Source organism: Entelurus aequoreus, linkage group LG04 (genome assembly GCF_033978785.1).
Source record: "Entelurus aequoreus isolate RoL-2023_Sb linkage group LG04, RoL_Eaeq_v1.1, whole genome shotgun sequence".
Classification (NCBI taxonomy): Eukaryota; Metazoa; Chordata; class Actinopteri; order Syngnathiformes; family Syngnathidae; genus Entelurus; species Entelurus aequoreus.
The window spans coordinates 53,388,853-53,410,439 of NC_084734.1; the positions used below are offsets into that span (position 1 = coordinate 53,388,853).

At 38.1% G+C, this 21,587-nt stretch overlaps 1 protein-coding gene across 1 annotated transcript; it reads right to left on the reverse strand.

The window, feature by feature from the left end:
• Nucleotides 1–288: 288 nt before the first annotated feature.
• On the reverse strand, nucleotides 289–21,137 carry fnta (farnesyltransferase, CAAX box, alpha). The gene is made up of 9 exons (XM_062045301.1): nucleotides 20,938–21,137; nucleotides 20,558–20,643; nucleotides 15,813–15,927; nucleotides 15,569–15,673; nucleotides 15,259–15,385; nucleotides 6,584–6,732; nucleotides 6,302–6,364; nucleotides 2,724–2,913; nucleotides 289–696 (listed from the first exon to the last, which is right to left on the reverse strand). The coding sequence occupies exons 1-9, from the start codon at nucleotides 21,063–21,065 to the stop codon at nucleotides 553–555; spliced, it is 1,107 nt and encodes a 368-aa protein (XP_061901285.1). The 5' UTR covers nucleotides 21,066–21,137; the 3' UTR covers nucleotides 289–552.
• Between the last annotated feature and the right edge of the window lie 450 nt (nucleotides 21,138–21,587).

Below are 21,587 nucleotides of genomic sequence, written 5' to 3' on the forward strand. Positions count from 1 at the left end.
AACGTGCATTGCTATATTTTGTCAAGAGTAGTATTGTATACAACACAGAAGAATTGCTTCCCAAGAGAAGCTCTTAACTTAAATCTTTGAAAATGATTCCATAAAAAATACAATTTATATCTGGTATACAGAGAACATTATTCAAATTTGAATTTTGCTAAGAGTAAGATGCAATGTATGCTGTGTCATTTCAAACTACTTGTTTTGAATTATCTCTGTCATTTGTACTCATTGTTGTTTTCAAAAGTATGGGGGGAAAAAAAGGAAATCAAATGGTTTGTAAAAAAATTCAGATTTTATTATTAGGCCAGGCCTATTAGAGAGCAATATAATAGATACAAATATGCTGCGAGATGAAACCTAATGGCCCAGAAGTGATTTTTGTCCTGTTTTTGAAAGAAGGCCTTGACATAACACTCTCATTTCCTTCACTGCATCGCCACTCGTAGCGACATGCCTATTGTGCAATACACAAAATTGCAGTTTACAGCAATAAGTTCATCAAACCAGTTTTGTGGGAGTGGGGTGAACTAGGTGCATCTAGTTCATTTCCTACTTGTCCGCCGCTGGAGATGGAGGTTCGGCGTCACCTGTTCTGGGCCCACTGGATCCATATTTGCTCTTTAAAGAACGTCCCAAAAACAGCCAATACTCCTTACGGATGCTATCCTTCTCCTGGGCTAAAAGGTGACAAATCTTGGAAGAAGAGAAAGACAATATGAAATGTTTGCCCTTTCCGAACTAAGTAGAAAAGGATACTTTTTGAAGTATAATGACATTTTGGTTGCTTAGTAAACTGGCTGAAGGAAACACTGGAGCAGATTCCTATGAAACTTTGAGGTTCGATAATTTTGGCAACCAAAGGTTTTCTGCCGATTAGTTATATTTTATCACAGAAACCTGAATATTATGATGAATATACATTCAATGATAGCCATCGTAACAACAACATGACTGCAAATTTACAAATGATAATTACTAATAATTACTTTCCAGGAACCTTAGAGGGGCGGGCTGAGCTGTCGAATGCTGATTGGCTGAACACAGTTGGGCTTTTCTAAAACTTTGTATTCAAAGTTTCAGCCACCTCGAGAACAAATTTTTCATTTTTACAAACTTAATTTTATTATGCGAAGCGAGAAAAAGTGGATTGACTCTTTCAAACTTATTTACAGAAGAATATAAAGTATTTAGCCAGACTTTGAAACGGCGAAGCGAGCGGTTCACTGAGACTCCGACCTTGTAGTTTAAAGATAAATGTGAAATGAAGGACGAGTAGAACGAAGGTAAATCACATCAAACATTCACTATTTACTTATTTACTTGCTGTTAAAGTAGTCAGTGACGCGCCATTAGTGTAGTTATTTGTCTGAACCTGAGTGACCCGAATACTAATGTTAATGCTGCTATGAAGTGGAAAAGGGGTAGGATTAAATAAGATCTGCTCCTTCCTACTCCTTTTCCAGCATGTTGTAAAAAGAAATGGAAAATGTGATGTATCATGTTGAAACTGCATTCATGTTCGAAATAAACCAACCAACAAACAGGCTAACGCTAAATCTGATGCGTTTATGTTTCCCTGAGATAAACACTGACATACATTCTTTATGTATTGTTATTAACAGCTGAACTGGACCTTGAGGGCATTACCGTCATGAATTTGTCTTTGAAAAGAGGATGATTTTTGACTGTTGGACACTGCGGACAAAAGCCTTTTTTTATGTAAAATGTTTTGTATATTATTGCCTTGTATATCATTTACGAACACTATAGTAAAGTAAATATGACCTAATTTTGTCTTGTTTATTTCCATATGTGTAAAAAGCCTGATTTGTATAAATTGTGAAATGCGGTGGAAACACAGACCACACACTTCTACAGGTACCTTTAGTTCCTGAATTTTTGGTGGAAAAAGGCCCAATGAAGCAGAGGTGGAAGACTAATGGGCGTTTGCAGTGCCCATTAAAAGTGAAAGACAGGGCGTGTTTCTTTCGACGTGCATTTAATTGGTAATCAAATACAAGAGGTAACGTAAAGCAGAGATCCAAAAATGCAGGGCACCTCCACAAGCAAGAGAGGTGTGGCAGCGTGCAGATCAACTCCACAAGTGTACCACACTCTTCTGTCGGTTAATAACACACGTAAACCGTGCGTGTGTGTGTGTGTGTGTGTGTCTTCACATAAGACACTGCAGGAAAACTGAACCGTTTTATTATTACACATAGCTAGGGACACACACACGTTACGGTATCAGTACTCAGTGGTACCAATTTTCTGTAAATGGATTGTATAGCACTTTTCTACCTTCATGGTACTCAAAGCACTTTTGACACTATTTTCACATTTCCCCCTTTTTCACACACTGATGGCGGGAGCTGCCATGCAAGGTGCTAACCACAACCCATCAGGAGCAAGGTTGAAGTGTCTTGTCTTGGCTAAGATGGCGGAAGCTGCGATCGAACCTGCAACCCTCAAGTTGCTGGCACAGCCGCTCTACCACCGAACCACGTCGCACCCTTGTACTTTTGCATGTGTTCATGTGTTACAACTCGCGTTTTTCATTTAACTCTGAGCGGATAATAACTGTTTTCTGATCACCCAGCACAGTTTCACTACTAATACCGTTGCAAAAACAAATATACAATACAATACAAAAAAAAACAGACAATGTTTTTTGGCCACTGACCCCTTCAACCAAGTGACATTTTTGAATGATTACTTACTTCTAGAGCTTGTTTTAAGGTTTCTATCCGCTCTTCCTCTGCGCTTTCTTTTTGACTGCTATTCTCCAAGGCGTCTTCGTAGCAATCAAAGAGGAAGGCAAGAAGGTACGAGGAACATCGGGTCTCCTTCAGCTCCAGGATTTTCTCCAGCAGGCCAGGCTGAGACGACAGACCTTTGTCCTGCAGCATCCTAGGAGGGAAATCACAATTTGTGATCACTACAGGGTTTGCCCTTAATTCTAAAGGCTTAGTGGCCACATGCGTGGACAGCACCTTTTAGCTCTTATTTCCAAAATTGTGTACACTACTGAGTTGGGGTCTTATGGCCGCTTATGTGGACACTTATACTGCCATCTGGTGGTGTCAGAAGAGTATAACATACAATGGAATTTGGAGAAGAAAAAAAAGTGTAAAAATAAGAATTAGCATGTCACTAAACATGAAGTACACGTTTGTTACTTATGGACTAAGTACATCATATCAAAAGATGATTCTAAGGTTTTAATCTAATTAGGGTCCAATAGTTAAAATTAAAGTTAAAGTACCAATGATTGTCACACACACACGAGGTATGGCGAAATTATTCTCTGCATTTGACCCATCACCCTTGATCACCCCCTAGGACAGGGGTCGGCAACCTTTACCACTCAAAGAGCCATTTTGGCAAGTTTCACAAATTAAAGAAAGTAATGGGAGCCACAAAAAAAAATTTTAAATTTAAAATGAAAAACACCGCATACAAAGCTTAAATGCTTTGTGCTATGTTAACCAGGGGTCTCCGACACACGCACCAGCACGCACTTTAATGTGGAAATTTGATGTTAGTGCAGCCCGCGAGTTTTGAATGAATGGCGCTTGATAGCGTCATATTTGCCAACCCTCTCATTTTTCCCGGGAGACTCCCGGATATCAGAGCGTGATGACACTGCATTTGGCGCACTCTACAGTCTGCCCTAACAGTGTACCTGCTCGACCACACGTCGAATGCAATTTCAGCTTGCTCACGTAAGTGACAGCAAGGCGTACTACATCAGCAGCCACACATCTTACACTGACGGTACCAATACCCAGAATCCCATGCAGCCCTAACTCTTCCGCTCAACCAACGCACGGAGAGGGGGGGGGGGGGGTTGATGTGTGGGGGGATTTGGTGGTAGCGGTGTAGACCGGAAGAGTTAGGGCTGCATGGGATTCTGGGTAATGGTTGTGTTGTGTTTATGTTGTGTTACGGTGGGATGTTCTCCAGAAATGTGTTTTTCATTCTTTTTTGGTGTGGGTTCACAGTGTGGCGCATATTTGTAACGTAACAATGTTAAAGTTGTTTGATACGGCTACCGTCAGTGTAAGCTGTGTGGCTGATGAGTAAGTATGCTTTGCTGTCTCCTGTGTGTGCTAGTAATAACAACATGCAACATGTGGCTGGACTGGCACGCTGTATGTAAATGCTATAGAGGACAATTGCTGCAGTGCAATTAGGGCATGCCCTTTATTTAGTAATTACAGTGTAAATAGGATTAGTTTTTCCCTGGGAGTAATCTATGAGAGACACTGAGATCCATAAGTCTCCTGGGAAAATCGGGGGGGTCGGCATGTATGTAGCTGAGCCGCATCAGAATGGTCAAGGAGCCGCATGCGGCTCCGGAGCCGCGGGTTGCCGACCCCTGCCCTAGGAGGTGAGGGAAGCAGTGAGCAGCAGTGATGGCCGCGCCCGGGAACCATTTTTGGTGATTTAAACCCCAATTCCAACCCTTGATGCTGAGTGCCAAGCAGGGAGGTAATGGGTCCCATTTTTATAGTCTTTGGTATGACTTGGCCGGGGTTTGAACTCACAACCTACCGATCTCAGGGCGGACACTAACCACTAGGCCACTGAGTAGGTAATAATAAGCCCATATAGCAAAGAGAAATAAAATAAGCATGTAAACAAACAGCTTGGGCCTTAAGAGGTTAATTTATCCGATTGCGGTGCACCACCACAGCAAAATATTAACTGCCTCACCTTAGGAATTAGGTTGGTTTTTTTACGTGAAAACAAATTAAAGTAATACAATGTATTGTAGCGTCCAGAAAAATACAAAGTCCAACGCTCTTTTTAACTTTAACCAATGTTATGCTAACAACCGCTCCACTTCCAACACATATTCCCTCCCGTGCACACACTTTCGCCTATGTGGTTCACTCCCAGATACACAACAACCATTCCTCATTCTATGCCAGTCTTTCTCAAACAGTGGGGCAGGCCCCCTTGGGAAGCACGGTGCAATGTCAGGGGGGCGCGTAACCTTGGGGAACATGCTTTTTTTGCTGTACCAGAATATGATGAGCGTGTGTCGCACTTGGCTTCACTGTAACCACGGTGGGGGACGAGGAAAGACTGGTGTGTTGTTTCCTTTATTTTTGATAAGCTTACAATGCATAGGTATTGTCATAACAAATTTAGCGACAAAATATACTATTTTTAGTCATGGTGGAGAGTGGGGAGGACCCCGAAATATTTTCTTCTTCCTAGGGGTGGCGTAACAGAAAATATTTGAGAAGCACTGTTCTATGCCAACACAGTGTTCAAACCATGGGAACAATGAACATAATAACACACGAACATAGACATTAACACTAGCAGGTAGAGGTGGGAATCTTTGGGCACTTCATGATCTGATTACAATTCAGGGGATACGATTAGATTATAAATCAATTATTTATACATCTACGATTATTATATTGTATATTGTTAATATATTGTATAATAATATTATATATTCTGAAAGTATATAATTTAATTATTACTATTTCTAATATGTCTACAAGACTCATCCTTTGGCTACTGCCTATGCGGTATTACATCATTTACGGTTTTTGGATTAGTGCACACAGCAGATATAGATATGGAAGACTAAATCCGTGAGACCTGTAGCAGCCTGCCAAGTGAACAAATAAAGTCCCTACTTGGCGAACAAGCATGGTTTATTCAATTGTTGTGCCTTTTAAAAATCACATCAGGGTGTTTTATTGTTTGTGCTATGGCGCCATCTTTTGGACACTACTAACTGTAGGTGCTGCAGTGTCCTTCCATTTACTGGAAGTGCCGTTCAGTCTTCTACCCGTCCATAACGTTTTTACCAAGAAGTGCAATTTTTCACCCAGCACATTACCTCAGTGGACAAAAACATGAAGTTCACAAGTGAGGATGTGAAAGACAGTAAGTTGCCTTTTTTGGACTGATGTCCACATTGGAGAAAACGGAGGCCTCCATACCGATTAGTAACCTACTTTTTGACTCACACCACCCACTGGAACACAAACTGGGTGTTATCAGAACCCTACAACACAGAGCTGACAATGTTCCTACCAGCCCACAGGCCAAATAGAAAGAGCGTAGGCATTTGAGGGAAGCCCTCAAAACCTGTGGTTACTACAGCTGGTCATTTGTGAAAAGTGCATCGAGTTCCAACAATAAACAAGAACAGAGTGGATGAGGAGGAAAAAGTTGTTTTGACTATTTGTTTCATTTTTGTCAAGGAATAAAGGTTGTTGATGAAACTTATTGGTTAGTCGTGTATATAAAAAAAGAAATGCCTTACCCTTTCAAATAGTTCCATGCACTTTCATTGTGGGAGGCCTTTTTGATCTGGGTCAGACAGTACCTAAAAAGAAAATACAAATGAAGGTAAGAAAATCAACTGTAGGAGAAACAATAGAGAAACATAAACCACAGTCAAAGCAAAAAACTGAGGAAGTCACATTTACCACCATAAACTACACCAACTCCTGAACATGAATGACTATGAAGGATGGTGGATATTCCTCAGAAACCTTGGCAACGAAATTAGGAATGTGATCAGAAGAGTTTCTTGGGGACTTACTGGATCTCTCTCTCCAGAACAGCTTGATCAGAGAAGCCTGTAGTGATTGAGATGACAAAATGCCGCTGATTCCAGGCAGAATTATTCCTCACATCTTCTTCCAGGAGATTCTCTACAAACTCCAGCTCATTGTCCCATAGTTTGTATTCCTAAATTTGAATGGAAAGAGTGGAAAAAACACATAATCATTTGGCACTTACAGTGGGGCAAAAAAGTATTTAGTCAGCCACCCATTGACAATCAATGGGTGGCTGACTAAATACTTTTTTGCCCCACTGTACATACACATTTTAGTACCTCATCACTAAGTTGTGTACAAACAATGCTGCACATTAAAGACCAGAGAGTGATGTTTGGTGTGAAGGTTTGACTTTGTGACAACATAGCAGGATGACAGTGTAACAAACATACCCAGAGTAAAAATTTTAAACAATCTTTTTTTTTTTTTATTGGTCACACAGAAATAATAATCTGGTGATCCTTGAAGAGGTTGCCGTCTTCCGTGTGTCATGTTGTTGTCCTAATGCCCCCAGCCAGTAGAAATAATGTTAACATTGTACAAGATAAATGCAATGATTGGTAGAAGAGGTGACACCAATTAACATCTAAATTAGTTTTTTTTTTGTAATTTGAGGATTTCAGCAGAGGCGCAGTAGTCAGCGTGTTGAAAAGGAACCTGCTACGCTAACGTTACATTTCATGTTCAAGGCCAACATCGATTTATTTCTAATTACTACACAGATAGGAGATATGGGGATATATAACATTATTTGTTCATATGTGTTAATATAAAGGGTTAGGGATGTAACGATATGAACATTTCTTACCACGGTTATTGTGACCAAAATTTTTTGTTATTTGCATCACAGTATTGTTTGTTATATGTGCCCAAATAATACTCACACACACACAAATCTTTATACCCAACTTTTTTGTTTTTGTTTTAAATAAATGGACACACAATATGATTTCCTAGGCAGAAAAACATTGACTATTGTTCTGGCTTTTTAAGAGATGTATTATCTTTTGAGTGTTTAAATATGTTTACCTTCTTTGGAGTGTTTTGTAAATGACTAAGACAAAACATAGTTAGACAGAAATGTGTTAATACAAATTAGGATTTTAGGGTATAACGTTTGTAATTGGGAAGAAGGTGTTGTATTCATGTTAGATAGCTACTAGAATACAACAGCTAGACAGCTACCAGCTGGCGACCAGCGCTGTCACTACACGATCGGTCGGTCCTCATGTGCAAAGTCTACGTCACTTCACTTCTAAGTTTTACGACAAGAGTTTTTGCGTCATGTATAAAATGTACATAAAAAACATTTATTCCAACGAGTCTATTTTTATTGAATGTTAATTTTTCAAAAGAGAGACTTTGTTTAAATTTATAGGTTTTTCCACCGCAGGAATTTTTTAAATTTACCTGGGTAAATTAGTACACCGTTGTGTTTCCACTAAAATCTACCTGGGAAGATTTAGTTCCACAGGATCTATTTTTAGTTCCTAGTAGTGAAGTGGGACTTTTTGAAGTTCTGACAGGAACTGGAGAGGGGCTGGTCGTGCTGTCGAACGCTAATTGGTTGAACACAGTTGGGGCATTTCTAAAACTTTGTATTCAAAGTTTCAGTCGCCATTAGAGAATGCGAGGACAACCTTTTATTTCTTATTTATAGTGTATTTTATTACAACATAGTTGACAATGGAGAGAAATATCAACAAAATAAACTTTTGTGGGGCATCTGCATGCTGAAGAACGCTAATTAGCGGAACTAACTTACAGTATCTTACACAGCTGTACTCTTTAAAATATTATGCAGTTTAATGCTGTTTATTAATTGTTTACAAACTTCATTTCAATACGCGAATCTACAAGAAGTGAACAGACATTTAAAAGAGAACTGCACTTATTTTAGAATTTTGTTCACAATCATTATGAAAGACATGACGACGGATGTATTTTTTAATGCATTCTAACTCGTAAATAAACGTAAATAAAAGGCCGCTTACAGAGGGGCCAATGGGAGGTCCTCTATTCCGCCCATAAAACCCAATAAAAAAACATCTAAAAATCTCCAACAAAACTTTATGACTTGAAATTAACCAAGTATTAGTGATATTGTTATCATAAGCGCTAATGCAGACAAACTATTTATAACGGCGGCATGATCGGCTGATGAGCTGCTTCCTTGTTTCCTTGCTCATCAAACTTTACTCTAGATCAGGGGTCACCAACGCGGTGCCCGCGGGCACCAGGTCGCCCGTAAGGACCAGATGAGTCGCCCCCGGGCCTGTTCTAAAAAAAAAAAATTTTAAAAAATAAAAAAATTAAAAAAAATTAAACATTTTTTTTCTTTTTTTTTTCTTAAATTAAATCTACATAGAAAAAACACAAGATACACTTTCAATCAGTGCATCAACCCAAACAACCCCCCCCCCCCCCCCATGCACACTCATCCACACCCACTCACACAAAAGGGGTTATTTCTTTCTGCTACCAATATTCTGGTTCCCACAACATAGACAACACATCTGCAAGGGACACAGTCCCTGAAGCACACATGATTGTATAGGCTGCTGGTCCACTAACATTTTCATTAATTACTATGTTTTATGTAATTATTTTTATATTGTTTTACTTTCTTTTTTATCCAAGAAAATGTTTTTTATTTATTTATCTTATTTTATTTTATTTGTAAAAAAAGGGCCTTATCTTCAACAGACCAGGTTGTCAATGAAATTAGATTTGTTTAAAGGGTTTTTTAAACCAGGCCCAGTCCAGATAATGTCCAAGTCGGACTCAGCAACACACACCTTCATTCATGTACACAGAAAAAAATTAGGGAACACAACAGATTGCATATAATTTATAAACAAAATTACATTTTCAAAATAAGCATTTATGTACAGTCCAGATTATGTCCAGGTCACTCAAATTAGGGAACACAACAACAGATATCATATAATCTATAAACATAATTATACTTTCAAAATAAGCCTTTGAGGACTTCTCATCTTTTTTTTAATGTTTTTTGGCATCATTATCGTTTTCAACCATGTAACTTTCTAAAGTTACAAAATACTGAATAAATGTTTTAAAGAAAGTAATACTAAGTGAATATCTGTTTTTGGCCTTAAAAATAAACATTTTACCGAGTACTATAATTAAATTGACTAAATCATGATTGTCAATGAACTCTCCTAAAATAACAGAAACCACATTAAGCTTCATAAACAAACCAATCCTTAAACACATTTTTTCAACTTCCACCCAAAACAAAGACACACTATGACAATACCAAAACAAATGCAGGGTGGATTCAGGCTCCTGACAACAAAATGGGCAATCATCTGACTCTGTCATATTCCATAATTTTAACATTTTCCCTGTGGGTAAGAAGTTATAAATAATTTTAATTTGAAAATAACGATTTTGCACATCGATAGTGGTTTTATAGATTAGTTTGAATATGGCATCCCATGGCAACGGGCAGTCAAAAAAGTCCTCCCATTTTCCATTTGTGTTGTATGAGGCAGCCTTCAAAGATTTCTTTATTAAATAAAAATTATATATTTTTCTATTTATTTTAGTTCCTTTTTGCCAACTAGAATTTCTTATTAGAGGTTTACAAACTAATAATTTAGTAGTTCCATAATTAATTATTTGTTTCCATCTTTTCCCAATTACTCCAGTTAGTTGATAAAATGAAAAGCTTGAGCAAGCATCACCATACATAGCTTTAAATTCATCATGCTTCATAATTTTACCATTCTCATTGATAATATCATTGACAAAAATGATTCCTCTTTCAAACACATTTTTCCAAAAGAAAGGCTTTCCATCTATTACAATATTAGAGTTCATCCATATTAACTGCTGCAAAATATCGTCTCTTTTTTCTGGCACATAAAATTGAAAACACCACTATGAGTGGATTGTTTCCTTTATGAACCCCGCCATGTTTCCCAGCAGACTCTCTGGGAGGGGATCACTTGTAAAAAAGGATACAATTTATTTTGATACAGTACATGTTTTTTGTCCAACAGGACATTTGTGTACCACTCAATCAAGGCTGCAGCTAACGATTATTTTTCTATCGATTAATCTATAGATTATTTTTTTCGATTAATCGGTTAATCTATAGATTATTTTTTCGATTCATCTATAGATTATTTTTCCTTTTACCGATTATTTTTAATTTTATTTTATTTAAAATGAAGATGAAAAAATAAAAGTAGGCCAGTTTTTTCAAAAGGCATGGCTTTTATTTACAAAAAAAAAAGTATGGCCACTCAGTGAACATTGACAACAACACGACAACATATTCTGTAACAATGTAAACATTTAAAACTTTTAACATTTAACAAAATTAAAAGTAGCTTATTTGCTTTTTAATGTGCAAATATAAAAGTAAACATCCAGTGCAAATCTTAATATTCTGCAATAGTATAAGCATTTAAAAAGTAAAAGTATTGCTTATTTTGCTTTAAAATGTGCAAAAATAAAGATAAACATCCATACAAAAAAGTGCAAAACGAAATATTCTGTAACAACAGTGTAAACATTTCAACAAAAGTGAAAGTATTGCTTATTTGCTAAAATGTGCAAAAATAAAGATAAACATCCAATACAAAAAAGTGCCAATCTAAATATTCTGGAGCACTGTAAACATTAAGTATTGCTTTTAAAATGTGCAAAATAAACATCCAGTCCAACACAGTACACAATAACCAATTCTACTCATTCCAGTGAGTGACTAACAGTTGTAATGAAGAAAGGTTAGCATGTCTACTTGCTTTGCTTCTTTTCTTGTTTACAATATTCCCAGCAGCTGAAAATAGGCGCTCAGAAGGGGTCGATGTGGCTGGAACTGAGAGGTAATTAGCCTTCACCTCAAACCAGGACTGCGAGCGAGCTGAGCTGCAGTTTAAGTTTCTAGTAGGTCAACGGGCTCATAGTGATGTTACTACTAGTTGACTGGGAGGTGTTTATTATCATTTGGGGAGAGTCCGCTGCCTGATGCTCACCTGCTAAACACCTATCTGCTCGACGCTGAAGCGCTGACTACATGCGCTATGAATACGCACTGCTGATTGGCTGATAATGCTTCGTGTGTACCAATCAAATGGTTGTGTGGGTGGGACAATGCTGCGTGTGTACCAATCAGATGGTTGTATGGGTGGGACAATGCTGCGTGCTGAGACAGAGGCAGAGAAGCAAAGCAACTTGTTAAGACTTTAGCAGCTAAAGTTAGCTTTAGCTTAGAAACTCGTTCGGTACACCCCCGTACCGAACCGAAATCCCCGTACCGAAACGGTTCAATACAAAACACATACCGTTACACCCCTAGCAGATACAAATGACACATTCATGTTTTTGTGTAATGATGGCAACGTATGCTAACGCGGACGATTGACTAGTTGATGGTTGATGGTTTTCTTTTCAAATGTTCGTTCATAGCCGTTGTGCTGCTATGATAGGCCATTTCCGCTCGACACAGTGTGCATACAACAACATTATTAGGCTGTGTATTGAAATACTCCCACACTTTTGACGACTTTTGGCGTGCGTTTTTCCCCTCGCTCGCACAGTCTGCTTTGCGCTCCGCCATGACGGTAGTGTGACGTAATTATGCGACGCGTCGACGCACAAAAACGGCGTCAACGTATTTACATAACCGATGACGTCGACTACGTCGACGCGTCGTTTCAGCCTTACACTCAATGTTTAAATACATCTTTGGAACAATTGATGCTTTTAAAGACAGACACGTAGCTTCAAGGTTGAGAAGTTCCGGCCCCCATATTCATACTCTTTGTACAAAACCTTTCTTTTAATCTTTTCTGGTTTGCCGTTCCAGACAAAATCGAAGACCCTCCGCTCATAAATCTTAAAAAAGTTTTGTGATGGAGCTGGTAATGACAAAAACAAATAAATAAATTGAGGAATAATTAACGAGTTGGCAATAGATATTTTACCATACAAGGTTAGGGATTTTCCTTTCCATAATTGCATAATTTTGTCCAGCTTTCTTAGTCGATTATCATAATTTACTGAGCCTAGATCTTCCAGATTTTCTGGGACAACAACACCAAGTATGTTAACTGGTCCATCTGTCCACAAAACAGGCACTTTGCATTCCATTCGAAAGGACGTTCCCTTTAGATTTCCGATCCTTAACATTTTACATTTATCATAATTAAGCTTAAGGCCAGATTGCTGTGAAAATATGTCCAAAAGATTAAGAAGGTTCCGCAAACAATGAGGAAAAATCTTATCTTTGTGAATCAGCCTTTTCTGACATGAACTTCATCAAGAACAAACACAGAACACGCCTCACTGATGCACATCTGCAAGACTCACTCAGAGTTGCAGTGTCAAGTTACACACCAGAGTACAACACACTAGTTAACAGCATGCAATGCCAGGCTTCCCACTAACTGACAAAGAAACAGATAACAGATTTGGTGTCCAGTTCAAAGTGTGACATGATTTAAAAATTTGAGAGTTTACTTTTGTATTTCACATGAGTTATTTGTACAAACATGGTGCAAAGTAATTCATGATTTGTTAAAAAAAATGTTAGTGGCTAGCTAGTTAAAATGGGATATTGTGATTTCACAAGACTGTCTTAGAAGTGATCATTTGAAAATGTTCAATTTGAAAAATGTGCACTTAGAGAAAATATAAAAATAAAGTGTTGCATATTGATATTTATCTGTTTCTATATATATTTATTGTGAGAAATCATTAAGATGATCAGTGTTTCCACAAAGATAAATATCATTAATTATTAATAATAACAGAGTTAAAGGTAAATTGAGCAAATTGGCTACTTCTGGCAATTTATTTAAGTGTGTATCTAACTGGTAGCCCTTCGCAGTAATCAGTACCCAAGAAGTAGCCCTTGGTTTCAAAAAGGTTGGTGACCCCTGCTCTAGATCATAAATTATGCCTCTCACCTGGATAGTAGAAAGACGAGGACGTAATCTTACATGTTGGTACACTTTGACAGCCAATCTAAACCCGGAAATTGAAAGAACAACGGGAAAATAAGCTTCGTTCCACCCTCTGTTTTTTCGTAGGGATTATGAGCCATTTTTATATAAACGGGAATATATTAACATCCCAGACGTCGGGTCCTAATGACAGCAGACTTTGGACAGTAACTGATGTTGTATTATGTTTGTTGGCTCTCATGAAGTCTGCAGTGAGTAATCAGTGATGTAGTTTAAAAAAAAAAAAAGCAAATGTGATGCGTTTTTTAAATTAATGCGCAGCGTATGCTTAAAATGATCAAAACCGGAAAATAATAAACGTTATTATAAATGTGACTGCTACTACATTACATATATACTTACATGTATATAAAACCTTAATGGAGGTGCTTGGATGTTTTTAAGGGCTTTAGAAGCAGAACAGAGTGGCTACAATAGGCTCCGTTGTAAGCTGACTTTTGATCGCATTCATACAATATTTAGAACGTAATAAAAAAAAAAGGCAGGGTACACCATTGACAAATCACCACCTCATTGCAGGGCCAACACAGATAGACAAGCATTCACACTCGCTGGAGTACCCAGAGAACACACGCCGTCATGGAGAGCTCATGCAAACTCCACACAGAAAAACACCGAGCCCAAGAATCAAATGCAGGACCTTCTCGCTTAATAGGCACAAGCGCTAACCACAGCACCACTGTTCTGAATGTGTGAATGGCGAGAAAAGAAACCCACGCTATAGCACTGTAATGTTTACCCATACATTGTTATTAAAAAAATATAATATGGTTACAGTGACAGCGTGCACGAATGTAACAGCTGTTTGACTGCCATGAAAAAAGTCAACAAGAAGTGAAGTAGTTTTTGTGCATGCGTGGATTGATCGTGTTTTCCGTTACCGATCTAGTAGCGACAAGCGTGTTAGATGCTAGTTGGCGATCAGCACACTAGCTGCCAATCAGCGCTCTAGCAGCTAGTTGCCTATCAGCACACAAGCTTCTTTATCAAAGTGCGGTAATCAAGCCGTTTTACAATAATTTACTTATGGAACTAATACTTACCATCAGAAATGTTTCTGCGGTTAATCATGAATACCAGTAACCCCCAAAGAGTATCCGTGCAAATGTACATTTGAGGGGCGAGCGAGACCGTAATTAGCCATAAGCAATGGAGAGTGAGTATCTTTCGTGGACGCACGGTGGTATGTTCTGTGTTATGTGCACTGCTAATAAACTTTACTCCCTCAAAAATAAACCACCACCAGTTACTTCCTGCACTCTTGCAGCCGAAAAAAAAAACTTTGAGCAGGAATGACTAACACAAGTGTAGTTATTCCAATTAAAAATGAATATGGTGGGATGGTAACATATGAATGATATTTGAGTGTAATATAGCACTTTAAACCTATTTTTATGTTTGAAGGGGATAAAAACAGGACACCCGTTTTAAGACTACATGTACTAAACAACATTATTTTTACAATATTTTTGGAGGGAGCGAAGAGAGTCCAACAGAATTGATGCCACTGACATATTCATTCTCTATTGCATGGTTAGTTTTGTTACAGTTTAAAAACAAGTAACTGTAAAAGAAAATGCTATATAAATATCATGTATCAATAATATCATGTTATTATATTATTATTATCATAACCACTGTCCAGCACCTACCTGGATGACCCACTGTCTGTGTTGCCAGGCATGGTAGTTCTTTGCGTCTTGGCTGAGGATGTCTGCAATGAACTCCAGCTCTTCTGAAGGGTCGTTCAACCACTCTACCACGATACGTCTATGATGCCTGGAAAACAGTTGTGATACCTACATGTTTTTTTATTTCACTTCACAACATTGTTTCTCTCTGGAGAGCATGTTCATTTTCCTTTCTGAACACATCTATTCATTCATTTATTTATTTATGTTCTACCACTACAGCTAATATCCCAGTGAAACACAGACATTGACCTTTCTTGACTTGACTCACCACACTTGGTAGTTTTTAGGTTGATCCTCAATGATGGCTGTAATGTACCTCATTTCTTCACTCAGGTCTTTTGCCAGAGCTTGTAGCAATACCCGCCTGTAGTGCCTGCATGTTGCCAGAAAAAGAGCATGTTATGCAAATGTCTGCTTCGTATTGATGCCTACACAAGCTTTCAAAAAATTTACAGTTCCAGTTACAGGCAGGGAACCTGAGCATCAGATCATTTTCAAAACAAGGAACTTACCACACGGTGTAATTAGCAGCATTCAACTCAATGGCGTCTGCTGTCAAGGCGAAGGCTCGCTCGCTCTTTTCATCATGCTTTAGAAGGGCACGGAAATAGTCAAAAACATCGGAGACTGTTGGCAGACACAAAAAACAAGTTAAAATGTCCAGCACACAAAGTTATTTATTTACATGTCTAATGCGTCTGGCTACTGTGACACACACTTATGGTAATAGTTGACCCATACAAATAATTAAGACTTATCAGCCCCTCACAGATTTTGGTGGCTCTTTTTTATAACTGTCGCGGCATAAAATGCCTGAATTTTTTTAGAAAGTTGCAATGTTTTGAGGCTTATATTTTCTTTAAAAAACATAGAATCAACTTGTGATTCTATAACTTATCAATGTTTTAGGGGTTCCTTATAACCTTAACCTAAAAAAAGCACAGGATTTCAACAAAATTGTAAAACAAATACTGTATTCATGTTTTACTTGTTTTATACCACACAGACTTAAAAGTAGACACTAAATGGCAAAATTACTGTACTGTTTTATGTAATATGTACAAATAATCTTGATCATTTATTATAATTACAGGGTATCCCTTACATGTACTTGATCGTGCCTGCCTGCCACGGCAAAATAAAAGCTGACATACCGGAAAAATTAGGGGTTTTACATGAAAACAAATTAAAGTAATATAATTGTATGTATGGATGTATATAGATACTTATATAGTAGGGGTGTAAGTTAGGGTTGGGTATCGAGTATCGATTGGAACCGGGACTAACTTTCCGATTCTCCCGGAATCGTTCAAAAGTTTAAATTTCGATTCTATTTTCGATACCCAGTCCGCCGACCGGAAAAATAAAAAATAAAAATATGTCCGCCGAACCGGAAGAAGAAGCTGCTGAGCACCAACGAAGAAGCGCCCACCGCCGGAAGTGTTAGCATAGCCGAGCGAGTCAGTCAAGCTCAAGCATGGATAGCGGGCGTCGGCGGTGGAAAGTGTGGCTTTACTTTACAAAAAAAAAAAGAAATAACCGCGGAATAACAGAGCTCCATGTCCATCAAGAAACGAGTGGAGAGAGAGCTGCAGATGTACCAGGACGTTCCACCGATACTTATGTCTGACGACCCTGCTGCATGGTGGTGGTCCGGTGGAACCAACAAAAGACTTATCCTTTGCTGTCAGATCACGCTTTCTCCTATTTATGCGTTCAAGCTTCTTCCACACCCAGCGAACGTGTATTTTCCACAGCAGGAGACACTATCTGTCCAGAACGCTCACGCATCCTGCCTGAGAAGGCGGATATGGTCATTTTCCTAAACAAGAACTGTCTCTGATTTTATACTGTACCTGCTGCTAATCTGGACTGGGTTTTGCAAGTTGTTTCTTATTGTTTATTTGCTTTTCTGCACCAGGTTAGCCCATCAGTGGGAGCACGGTAACATTTTTAAGTACCTGCAGCATCATACACTTGTGTGTGTAAATGTGTTTTCATGAGGTTTTCAAAAATAAAACTCTCTTGAGGAAAGTGTACCCCTGGGAAAATGTATTCATAATTTATAATATTTATATTCAAGTACATAGATTTGATATTTATATTCTAGTTCAGGGGTCGGCAACCCGCGGCTCTAGAGCCGCATGCGGCTCTTTAGCGCCGCCCTAGTGGCTCTCTGAAGCTTTTTCAAAAATGTATGAAAAATGGAAAAAGATGAGGGGGAAAAAAATACATTTTTTGTTTTAATATGGTTTCTGTAGGAGGACAAACATGACACAAACCTCCCTAATTGTTATAAAGCACACTGTTTGTATTAAACATGCTTCACTGATTCGAGTATTTGGCGAGCGCCGTTTTGTCCTACTAATTTTGGCGGTCCTTGAACTCACCTTAGTTTGTTTACAATGTATAACTTTCTCCGACTTTCCAGGTTGTGTTTTATGCCACTTCTATTTCTGTCTCATTTTGTGCACCAAACTTTTAACGTTGTGCGTGAATACACAAAGGTGAGTTTTGTTGGTGTTATTGACTTGTGTTGAGTGCTAATCAAACATATTTGGTCACTGCATGACTGCAAGCTAATCGATGCTAACATGCTAGCTATATGTACATTTGGGGCATTATGCCTCATTTGTAGCTATATTTGAGCTCATTTAGTGTTTTTTAAGTCATCTCAATTCAATGTATATCTCATGACACACTATCTGTATGTAATATGGCTTCTAATTTGTTGCGGCTCCAGACAGATTTGTTTTTGTATTTTTGGTCCAATATGGCTCTTTCAACATTTTGGGTTGCCGACCCCTGTTCTAGTTGAAAACAGCCCTGTGAGGAATTTATAGTAAAGTTCATAAAAAGTTAATAGAATTAAAATTGATGGAGAATGTCAGACTATTTCATTCAGAAAGACTGTAGGTTAGCTAGCTCATTTAAAATATCCTGCCTCTTAAAAGAATCGGAATCGAGAATCGCCAGGAATCGGAATCGAAACAAAGAATTGGAATCGGAATCGGAATCGTTCGAATTCAAACGATACCCAAACCTAGGTGTAACGGTACGTGTATTTGTATTGAACCGTTTCGGTACGGGGGGTTCGGTTCAGTTCGGAGGTGTACCGAACGAGTTTCCACACGAACATATAAAGTAGCCGCCTAAGCTAAAGTCTTAACAATTTGTTACGCTTCCTTCTGCCTGTCTCTGCCAGTACTCTACACAGCACCCAGCATTGTCCCACCCACACAACCATCTGATTGGTTACAAACAGAGCGGTAACAGCCAATCAGCAGTGCGTATTCAGAGCGCATGTAGTCAGTGCTTAGCGTAAGCAGGTAAGCATCAGGCAGCGGACTCTCCCCAAATTATAATAAACACCTCCTAGTCAACTACTAGTAACATCACTATGAGCCCGTTGACGTTCTAGGAATATAAACTGCAGCACAGCTCGCTCGCAGTCCTGGCTTGAGGTGAAGGCTAATTCGCTTTTAGCGTAACGTTAGCCCATTTTGCGGTGTGTGAGTGCGTGTGCGTGTGTTACGGACAGCAAAGCCCTGTCTGTCTGTTATTTCACTTAACCTTTTTCTGTGTTGATTGAGCTGTGTTGAAGCAGCAAAAAAGGACATTATGTTAAATGAAGAGTTTCTGTCTCTGATGGTTGATATAATAATGTAAAAATATTATTATAGTGTCCCCAATGTCAAAAAGATGAAGCCATTGTTTCCAAATTTGGTAAATAACCAAAAAATTTATATTTTGTTGTTTTCTTACTGTACCGAAAATGAACTGAACCGTGACCTCTAAACCGAGGTACGTACCGAACCGAAATTTATATATACATACATACATACATATATATATATATATATATATACATATGCAGTGTGTATATAAAACATTGGAGAGTTTTGAAATTGTTTTTAAGGGCTGTGAAGGCTACAACAGTGGCTCCCATTAGCCACATCTTAACACCCACACCCAAAAAAAGACATGTGTGTTCTTGTCTCTCACAATAAAAGTGCAGTTCAACTGAACTTTTTTTGGAATTTTGCTGATCCTTGACAATCATTATGAGAGACATGGGGATGGATGTTATTATTTTCTTTTTTTTTTCATTCTATATATTAAATAATAGTAACCAAGAATCTTTTTGTGTCGCTCTCGCCTCTTCCGGGTCCTGAATGGCTGTCAAAGTGTATCAACTTGTCGGAATAGGTCCTCAGACTTCTCCTGTCCAGGTGAGATGCATTATTTATGATCTACAATAAATTAAAAGGGAGCAAGGGAGCAAGGAATCAAGGAAACAGCGCCAGTCAATCATGTCGAAATTGTACGCAGGCTTGCGATCACAGCGCCGCTAAAAAACAGTTTGTCTGCGTTAGCGCTTATAATAACAATATCACTGATACTTGGTTAATATACAAATCACGAAATGTAAATTGAGTAATGTTGGCGTTTTTTGAATGGTTATTTATTGGATTTTATGGGCGAAATAGAGGACCTCCCATTGGCTCTGCTGTAAGCTGACTTTTATTTACATTTTATTTACAAAGAGTTGATATGTTGTTTCTCTTTAGTCAGCACAAAAAAAAAACGTTAAGTTTTGATTAAAAAATTGACGTGCGCGTTTGAGCGCCGCTCAGAGACAAATTCGATTGGCGAAATTGTGGGGGGAGTTGCGGGCATTTGACAAAGTTGTGAGGCTGCGCATAATACTCAGGAATGGGTTGAATTTGAGTGAATTGGCATGATAGCAATTTTTGGAGGGACTGACTTATTCATGTTAATAGAGAAATTAGCGGTGGGCGGATCTATCCAACGTCCAGGGAGCACCAGTACTGAAACAATACCAAAGTGATGAGATCCGTATTTTTATAGTTCTCTCCTGTTCATTTTCACAAACATGTGTTTAATTTGTATGTACATTTATATTTATCAAAGGGAATATATGAATCATTCGGTTGATATTATTACATTGTCTTAAATTGTCATAGTTATATATTGTTTACAATTAGATATGTAAAGTGTTTTGGTTTGCATACTATATTAAATATTGACAAGCGGTAAAAAAATGGATGGATGGATTGTGATTATAATTAAAGATTATCGGTGATACTGTCCCATTAGTATGGATTCAATTCCAAAATTTGCAGTATCACCCACATCTGACAGTCCATCAACAAATATAATTGTTTGGTACTTTAACCTGACAGAACCATGTTGCTGCTATTGCGTTATATTGTATGTCTCTTGTCAAACTTACACTTTTCCGAATAAGCGATCTTGACCACAGGGTTTGGTCCATCATCCTGAGGAACAGGCTCCAAGTCAGCCCACTCCTTTCTGTCTCTGAAACACACAGAAAAGTGCATCAAATTAACATTTACCCAATGTATTACACGATTCATATAGTATGTATCTGTTTGGGGCGTCTTTCAACAGTTCAAAATTAACACAAAACCATATTGCTTAAGTATAGTTATGTTGTGAAAATAGCCACATATTTATAATTTTATTCTAGGCTTTGTCGACATTCATTTGAATTGAATTGAATTGAATTGAATTGAATTGAATTGAAGTTAGATGAATTTAAAAGCAGCGAGCTAGCTAAACAAAATACATTTGTGTAACGTAAAAACCTACCTGTAAAACATATATCGCGTCGGGTCCAAAACAAAGCCATCTTCGCCATGGTCTCCAGCCTCGACATTAAACGCACTGTCGTCTTTAAATGTTCCAAAATCGTTAGACATATCCTCCATACCCGACATTGCTAACGTGCTTAATCACGTCAAAGCGCTGCAAAGAAAACCAGAACGTAATTTCCGGTTTTAACGCGCGGTGCGTTGAAGTACCCTGGGAAATATTACGTCTATATGTGCAAACGGTGGAAGAGAACGAGAGATCAGCACGAAGGCAATGATTCACTATTGAAATGAACAGACGCGCGAATTTGCTCAACAGACTACGTTAATAAAATCTCAGAACGTTTAACAAAAATATTTAATTTGAGCAAAAACGTTGTTTGTAGTGTTGCACTGTGACTACGAGCTGGTGACTTGTCATGTTTAGTGTTAATATACAGTACATGTTTATAATAATGATATGAAGTGAGTAAAAAACTAGAAAGTACATCCAGAAACCATGAAATACAATTATTATTATTCCATGTTTACATGTATATTAACAATGGACATAAAAATGTGAAACAATTGCTTGAATTGTCTTGATTTTGACTTTCTGTAAATGTTATGCCACGCTTTTTAGTCATATTATTAATTATAATGCAATTA